This window comes from Chaetura pelagica, unplaced genomic scaffold, assembly GCF_000747805.2.
Source record: "Chaetura pelagica isolate M959 unplaced genomic scaffold, ChaPel_1.0 scaffold809, whole genome shotgun sequence".
NCBI lineage: Eukaryota > Metazoa > Chordata > Aves > Apodiformes > Apodidae > Chaetura > Chaetura pelagica.
In genome coordinates, this window is record NW_009954423.1 from 106040 (window position 1) to 115234 (window position 9195).

Here is a 9195-nt window from a genome sequence, read left to right on the forward strand (position 1 = left end):
AGGGAAATCTGTCACTTTTATTACTATATGCGTTGCAGTTTTAATCTTCTCAGTGTGTAATTATTTCTAAGATGTAAAAAGTGCTAAAGTACTTAAGGGCATGAAAAGATTCTTACTTGTTTGATAGATGTGTTTTACTTCTCTTAAACTCTTGTTTGATCAAAGCTTTTAATATTTTAAGTAATCCAGAACTGGTTGAGATACCTAAACTTAATAAAGAAGAAAAAAAAAAAAAGGAGAGGAAAGATTACCTAGTTTGCTCTTTTGTAGTTTTGTTTTGTAAAAGCATTTAACTACTTCTGGTAGTCAAGATTCCTTGCTGCTAAACATCTCTGAACAGCTTCATGGCTTTGGCTGTTCATTGGTATAGTGTCAACCCTGTTTATACTGGAATCTACTATAGTATAGGTGGGTAACAGCCATACAGGGGGTGGGGATATACAGGTACACACACACACAAAAAGAATATAAATGTAATTACATATATATACACCCATAAACACTATATAAATAATTTCCAACACACTTCCAGATTTATGTCATCAGCACTTTCCTTCAGATAAGTGGTGAGAATCTGAGTCATGGTGATGAGGAAAACAAAAATATCTCTGCTTAGTCTATTCTACCTGTAACAGATGATCTTTGTTCTGAAGGTAGTTTTGAGAAGATCTCCTTACTTGCCTGTCTCTGTGTTGTTTTGCTGGTCAGTACTTACCACCTCTGTTTATTCTTGGACATCCTTTGCTGCCTTCCCTTGCAGGAAGATCTGAGTGGCTCTTTACAGGGCTGCCTTGGGGGACATCTCTAGTTTGAGAGTGTGGCACACAGAGATTAGAATAAGCTTTCACAGTGGTGGTGGAGGATGTGACTGAGTACTCATCCTGCTCCTTGATTAGTCTCTCTCATCCTGGTCCCTGATTAGCCTCTGTGCCACTCAAGGAAATCAAGAGGGCTTAGGTATTTTAATATTTTTGCCAAAAACTCCTTTTTAAAACTGTGTTTCTAGTGTGATTAATTTCTAGGATTATCTAAGGCAGTTTGTCTTTGATCAGATGAGTATGAGGATTCTCCTAACCTGGGTAGCCTCCCCACCTGGTCTTTCTTCAGCGCAAGTTTGTTAGACTTCAGAGAGCTTACAAGAAAGCATTTAAGATAAAAGGACTCTGCAGTAGAAGGGGGTTTTATACCCTTCTAAAAGGTCACTTCTATAATATTCCTTGCAGATTTTTTTTTTAAGAAAAATAATTCCTTCATTAGCTGTGTTGTGCAGTTAAGAAGATAGCTGTGCACACAAATCTGCAAAGACTTGGTTTGCAGATTTTCAAAAGACATGCTGGCAAGCTCAGGGGGAAAACATTTGGAACAAAGTGACAATTTTTTGTCATACTTCTCCTGGATATGTTGACAGTGACTGAAGTAGCATACTCTGTGCTCTCAGATATTTTAAGATAAACAATCTGACCATGCAAATTTCAGTTCCCAAGATGCAAATTTTTCCTGTGTTGGCTTCAATTATTCTCTTTGCCCTTATGGAAGACTAAGATGGCAGAACTTGCTTGCATCCCTGTGTATGAACAGGGAGAAGGAAATTACACCCAAGGGATCCTGAGCACTTGAGGACTAGGAGCTGTGGCCAAGGAAAGTAAGAAGCAAGTAGGAAACTGTGCTGAGAGTTAAATACAAACCTCTTTTTCCTGCTTTTTACACACACACACCCAAATAAATGGTAATGGAGTGGGGATAAAATTTGTCTTTTATTCTGCCAGTCATCTTCCCTTTGAAGGACATGTAGTTGGTCTGGCCACCTGTACTCAGCAGCAGCAGCTCCTGTGGCTGCTGGCAGGGACAGTTCTAGCAGCCACCACTAGTGATGTGCCAAATGGGGAGCACAAGTGGCAAAGCAGCAGGAGACAAGGACTAAGAGGATAGGGGGGCACAGAGCTGAAAACTCTGAGGAGGAGGAGCTAGGGAGCATGTCTCCTGCATGCCCATCACAGCTGGTAACACATGACTGAGATTTCCTGTTTCTCAGCAAGTTCTGTAAATATGGAGTGTTGGATGGTGAACTGGGGAGTTTGCTGTTGGCATGTAGGTAAGGGTTAACATCATACACTGGTACTACTGGTTTGCTTCATGAGTGGTTACAGACCAGCCAGGGTTCTTAAATGTCTTTTGTAGGAAAAGATTCCTTAAAGTATAGAGCATCTTTAGCTGCTTTTTCTGGTAATCTCAGAAATTGAAATAAGTTTTGGGATGGGCTGGAGAGTAACATGGTCAGCTGAGCACTCTGAGAGCAGAGCCCTTTTCAGATGCAAAGAACCCTTCTATAGTAGATTTTATGGTTGTACCTATATAGTCCCAGCTGAAGCATGACAACTTACTTAATGAACTGTGTAACTATCTACAAATTCTGCTGCAGACACCTGAATCTGAAAGACTTGAGTTGTAAACAGATTCTAGCATATGGAAAGCAAGGGTTTGTGCACTTGACCTTGGAGCAGGGTGTGCTGGAAGCATGCTTTGAGGACAGATTTGATTGAAAAGCATTGCCCAATCATTCAACAGTTATGGAGGTGTTTGGTTTTTTTATTCTCATAAAAATAGGATGGAGAACAGATGGTGAGAGAACAGCAGTTAAAGCTAACTGAACCAGTTATTGCTCCATTTTCAATGAAAACAAATATTTGAGGAACTATACTGTATTTTGGGGGGGTTGCAGTTTTGTTCTTGTCAGACTGCTGTCACAGTGCTACTGAAATGTTCAGCCATAATAACTGAGAAGGTAGATATAACAAATCCTGCAATACTTTCTTATTTAGTTCTCTCTGAAGCATTTAAGTGGTAAATGGGCATTGGTGTATACTTGATTTCTCCCACATGCTACTGTAATTTTGTTGTGGGACATTCAAATTAGGACTTAAACCAGACCATTCCAGTGATGACTGCTGAAAATTGTTGTTCTTTTTTTGCAGAGAACTGGCACTGACTATCCAAAGAAATTATGGAGTTCTTTAATGAAATTAATTAATAAATAGGTGTGCGTATATATATAAAAATATCTGAAAAATTAAATTGGAGTGTTGTCTAATTTCAGCTGTTAAAGAACATGAGAAGAACAAAGAAAGAAAATCCAAAGACTATGGAAGGTCCAAGTCAAAGAAAAAGAAAAAAAAGAAAAAGAGAACTAAATCTGGTAAAGCTCTTCTTTCTTCTGTAGAGGAAAACAGCTTCATCATTTTGTTTTGCCTGTTACCCAGTTGCACTCTGAGGGGCACTGCATGTAACACTGCTTTCTTCATTGATCTGTTAGTTCTGATTTTATTAAGTGGTTCTTGTTAAATTGGGGTTGGCAAGATAATGTATTTTCTGCTCGAGGTGCATCATTAGTGCTGGATGATGGCTTATGATAGTGCTTGTAGTGGCACAGAATAAATGGAACTTCAAAATGCATGTTTCAGTCTTTTAAGTCTGGCCTTTCCATTAACAAGTGAACTTGTATGCAAGTTTTACCCAGTTAGAGAGTGCAGATCCCCTTGATTTGTTACCAAGTACCACACATACCAGATGTGCTCAGTTATGAGTTAATTTTGGGGTTCCTGCAGGAATGATCAAGTTTGGAAATGCTGACTCCTTTTTTTCTGCTGTTAACCTCATTATTTCTCACATCTTCACTTAGTGTGGGATTTCAGAGACTGTGACAATGAGCTCTGTTAAATCTGTCACATCCTAAATTTTTTTCCTAAAGGATAGATCTGGAGAGATGAACCAAAAGCCTGATTTAAAATCTGAACTCATGCTGTGTCCCTCAGTTGTGTCTCAGAACATGTTGTTCCACCTATGATAATAGGATTGTAGTGGGAACATTTCTGTTGATTTAATCTACAGAGGCTTGGGAGTGCTTTCCTTGGGCCATGTTGCACTTTGAACTTCAAACATAGGCCCAGGTGTTATTGGTGATTGGATTCTTCACTTTGGAAGGTCACAGCTGCTTCTGAAAGATTTCTCTAGTGAAATATTTGCAGAGCAAGAGCAGCAGCTTTCTCTGCCATTGATGGATGTGTAGGATCTTTCATGCAGAAATGGATCTGGCACACGTTCTGTTAAACTAGAGTTGGTGGAGGAGTTTCTGAGACAAAAGAAAATACCTGATCTTTTAGTTTGCTTCCATTAAGGAATGAGCAAGCTGTCATGAGAGGGTAGAGGGGAAGAGAATACTACAAGCAGACTGACTCAGAGTTGTACTGCAACAAATCGTTTTAGTTAGTTTCTAAGTATAATTTGTAAACTTACGCAGTAGTTGCACAGATAGAACCCAGAAACTGCTTGTACCCTTGGGTTTTAAAATGTTACTTGACTTGTTTATGTTGCCCTTGTGGTTCTTCAGTCCAGGAACAAAGAATGTTTTCTTCAGGTAACAGGTTGGAGGGTTCTGCTTGTAATTGCAGTCAGCCTCTGTTTTATACAGTCCATTTTTGGTTGTGATTGGGGCATTTCCACCCATGCATCCTGTTCCATACATAGACCAGGAAAATAAGAGAAGAGATGCTCTCTGTCCACTTGGAGTCTATGAGATTTGGGTGGGGAGGGGGGAGGGGTGTAAGCCCATGTGAATAATATGGCATGTGGGAGGAGGTCTCCAGCTGGCACAGCTGGTGTGGAAGTGCCTGTAATGCAAAAGCATTTGTGAACATACTCAGCCTGAAGAATAGTTAGGTTGACGTAACCAGCTTTTTCAGCCTTTCTTACATCAGCAGTGAAGGGGGACTGAGCTGCATTAGATTTTTCTGGTCCAGACAATAACTTTCTTGCTTCTAGAAAGCTTGCAAATCTTTCAGCAGCCTAGTGTAGTCTTAGATGCCTGGCATTTTGAAGTGGGAACTGTCTCAGTAAATTACACATGCCTGCTATGGGCATGCATGGTGCTCATTTTGCTTCTGCCAACTTTCCTTGACCACAGATTTCAAATAACTCTTACTGTAATTTTACAGAATACTCTGGCAGTGAAGAGAACACAGATATTTCGCTGGAGCTTTCTCCTGAAAAGTCAGTTGTCACAAAATGTGTATCTTCAAATAAATCATCTGCCCACCCAAGCACAGCGCTACGCTGCTCTGATCCCAGACAGCACAGAGGGAGATCAAAACCACATGGTAAGTGACTCTCCTCATGGTTTCCTGCTTCTCTCATTACCAGTAAATGTAACTAATTACCAGAACTGCACTAATACGTGCAAAAGCTGGTTCTTATAATGCAAATTTGGCTGTTCTTGCACAGGACTGCGTGTCCTTTCCCTTGCCTGGAGAAGTTGAACCCAGTTCATTTGCCAGAGTTTGATGTTGCTGCTTACCTTCACAGAAGCTTTAAGAGTGTTGACCTCATTTTAGACTCACTCATTTTGCACCTTTTTGCAGCACCCTATTAACTTTATAATAACAACACTCAGGCTTGAATAATTATATTTTTCATATTTCCTAAGGTTTCTTCAAATAATAACTTATTTAGAGTTAAAAACAGATGCTATTCAAGTTTTATACAGTATGTGTGCTATATTTGAGAGGCCACTGGCAGTGGTTATGTGTAGTTGTACAGATACAGTATGTGATACATGTTTATAAAGACTTTCTGAGCTTCATAACAGTGAGAAGCTCTTGTGTATCTATTTATTAGTGTCTTCATAGTGCTTCATAAACAGAGCTCATAAAAATGTGGCTGCTGTGTTCCAGGCTTCATAACTTCTAATATTGATCCATCTTTATAGTCACCAGCTGGTACAATAAGAAAGGAAGGCAAACATTGTGTTCTTTCTGCTAAAGCTCCCCGATTTGAGGGAAATGGGACAGCCTGGTTGTGTACAGGGGCCTTAAACTCCTGATCATACAGATACACTGGTGACCCTTTGGTTTTATTTTTACACAACTGTTCCATTGTTTGGTGTTAGGCAAAATGTAAAAAATTAACTTTGTTTAGTTCCATTATATAGGGAAAAGAGGAAACATTAAAAACTACTGAAGTGCAGATGGTGATAATGTCTTAAAACCTGTTCTGCAAGTCTGATCAGTTGGGGTTTTGGAGCGTGTCCAGCATAGAACATACAGCTTACTAACTTGGTCATCAGTTGCTCAGACCTCTTTTCATCAGTTCATAGACATTGAAGAGATGAAAACTATTGCAAGTGGTTTTATTTCACCCTTTCCACAACTGCTTTGCTGTTTTTTTTCATCCACCAAACTTGTAATAACAATAAAAATATAAATACATAAATAAGACCTTGTGTCATAATTAAACTCTTGTGAGGAATGGAAGTGCAGGGTGCCTGACCTGTTACTTTCTTTCAGGGAAGTGTGTGGCATCTCAGAGGTAGAGTCAAACATTTAAACATGAAAATTAACTAATGCTTTGTGTTCTCAGCCCCTCAAATTAGAGAACAGGTGTTTCTCCAAAAGATCTAGCTTGTACCACAGAGTGGTTCTTTGGTTTCTACTGCACTTAATCTTTTCTTCTGTTGTTGTAGGTGCATTCATATTATTGAGATAAGCTTCTCAGTTTAGCATGTTGTTCAGTAAAGATTTTTGTGGCAGTTTTACTCAACCCACAGAGATGCATTAATGCTTTCAGTAGCTTGGGAGCATTCTTTTAAGAGTACCTGCCCCTCAGTTGAGAAGTGTGTCCTCAACTGGAGTCTAAATGAAAAGAATTTCTGAAGCAGGATTAAATTCGGTGTTGAGCTCTGAATGTTTCTGTAAGGGAGTCATGACTTTGTGAGATCAAATGGTTCCTAAGACAGAACTCTCATTTCTTTTTGGGTGCTTTACACTTAAAGTACCAAGCCACAATTTATAAATCTGGTTTTGTTTATTATGCATGCTTGTATAAAGAGACTTTGTGCCTTTGGTTTGAGGCAATGTACGGTGAGGCTACAATTTTAATGGCAGAAGCTGTTAAGTTGGAATATTTTGAAGGAGCTGTTAATGAGAATATAAAACTTCAATTGTAGGAACCTTCAGTAAATGTACTGAAAGTTCCTACAAATTAAATTTTATATTCTCATTAATATATCCACATATCTCATTAATATATCCTTATATAAGATTATGAAATCCTTCATAATGCCATGACATGGTGATGTTCCTTAAATTACACAGTGAACTCATGCTTTTAGAACTGTACATCTGTATACCCAGGATGAAATCTTCAGAGTTACTTGACCTTCTTGTAATTAGTTAGGATTTTATCTAACTACTTTTTGTGCAGAGGATGACACCCTGAGTGAGTCATCTATGGATAGCTTCCTTTGGAGTGATGATGACTGCAGCCAGGATGTGGATGTAACCACAAACCCTGATGAAGAAGCTGAAGAAAGTGATTTTGAGATTGTTCGGTGTGTTTGTGAAGTCAAAGAAGAAAATGACTTCATGATTCAGGTATGAAGTGGAGGGTGAATGCAGATGTCAGTGAATATGGGGGATGGTGTTAGTGGAAAAGGTTTTTGCAGAAATGTGCATAGGCACCTTCTGTACATGAGATAAACCATTGTTGTCCTCTGAAATAATAACCTTATTTAATATAAGATAACCTGTCAGGGTGAGAGCTGCTGTGATAGAGGTGCAAAACTTTACTTTCTGGTACAGTTTGTGAAAAATCTTCAGTTTTTTTTTAATCAAAGGAAAGTGGGGGAAAAGGAGCAATTCTATACAAACGAGTGGCAATTGGCTTGTCACTTGTGGATTTGCATTTTTCTAAAAATTAAAACACTTTCTAGATTTAGAGAATACATACTGAAAACAAGTGGCTTTATTGCTTTCCTGTAATTCTGAGCATGTTCAGAACATTGCCACAAGAATGTGGTGTCCTGCCATTTCTCTGCCCTGGCAAGAACCTTGACTTAAACATCCAAGTCCCTAGATAGGATAAACAAAAAAGCACTATGACTTAAGTCTTTCGTTTTGAAGCAGAGCTGTATTGGTCCATTTCGCAGCTTCTTTTGTAGATTGTAAATCAGAGTCCCTGATCTGCATAAGGCTCTCTGTCCATTCTCCATATTTGTATGCTTTTTAAACCAACTTTACAGAGAATTGCCAGAGCAGTGTCTGTGATCTCTCCCACTTAAAACTGTTGTTAAAAGCCTCTTGGCTTTTAATTAGGAATTCTTGGGAACAGCCCTGGCTGTTTAATTTTTGTTTTAGACATTTGTATATTATCAGGAAACTTATTAATTTTGAATAGTGAAGTCAAACATACCAAATAAATAACTTATTCAGCATTTTTTTCTTCATTTTGCCACTGCTCCTTATGTGAGCTGCATGGTCCCCTTTGGTGGTTCCCCCCAAGGCTTAGAAGCAGCATATTCAGAAGCTGAAGTGTGTGATGCTCTTGAACCTAGATCATAGTTGCTTGTCTCAAAAAATGAGTTGTTTCTATTTTAATTTTTCCCCCTTTTTATTTTTAGGAGGTTCCCACCCTTCCTCTCTAGATACCTTTGTGCTTGTTATGGCACCTCAGTTCAGAGGGACAGCAGGATAGGATAGGACAGGGCAGCTGTGCTCATGGCAAATTGCAAGGCAATAATTGCCTTCTTTTGAGAAGGTTGTTTTATTTGTGAAAGGGGATGATACTGACTTCAGAAATATTTTTCTGGGACACAAACCTACTGCCTCGTCTGCAGCTTTAGAGTTCACTTTCCCAGGCATTCTGTTGCTAATTTTGGTGAGGTTTGAATCCCACTTTCCAAGACCCCCTTACTGAGACAGGTGCCAGCATGTTCCTGGGAACTGCCTTTCTTTTTTGGTGTTTGGAACTAGGAGGAAAGACAGAAGCTGGTCTATACCTACCTCACAGCTGCTGCTGCTTTTTTGATGGACTTTATTGTTTGAATGGAGTTAGAAAAATCTACTAAGTAGAAGAGGGAATGCACTGTTAAAACAGTGGTGTGGAGAATTCTTGGCTTCTGCAGCAGGACAGTAGAAAACACCTTTTTTACACTGAACATCAATAGCCTAATTTTTAATGAATTCATTAGGACCAATGCAGCTAAGTTTGATTTTTGTCTTCAAGGCCAAGTTTACTGGGTAGTTTCTTTTGGCTTTCCATGCTATTTTATGGAGATTTGCTCTGCTAGAAGGTGGAGTGTTGTGTCCAGTTCTGGGCTCCCCAGTTCAAGAGGGACAGGGATCTACTGGAGAGAGTCCAAGGGAGGCT

The 9195-nt window shown here is 39.2% G+C and overlaps 1 protein-coding gene across 1 annotated transcript in view; it reads left to right on the plus strand.

Annotated features, from left to right (window-relative positions):
• The window catches only part of PHF20 (PHD finger protein 20), a 57702-nt gene that overhangs the window by 37020 nt on the left and 11487 nt on the right, over nt 1–9195 (plus strand). Inside the window, exons 11-13 of the mRNA XM_010004470.1 lie at nt 3095–3193; nt 4989–5150; nt 7252–7421. Of these exons, the coding sequence (XP_010002772.1) occupies nt 3095–3193; nt 4989–5150; nt 7252–7421 (431 nt within the window). The remainder of the gene's footprint in view (nt 1–3094; nt 3194–4988; nt 5151–7251; nt 7422–9195) is intronic.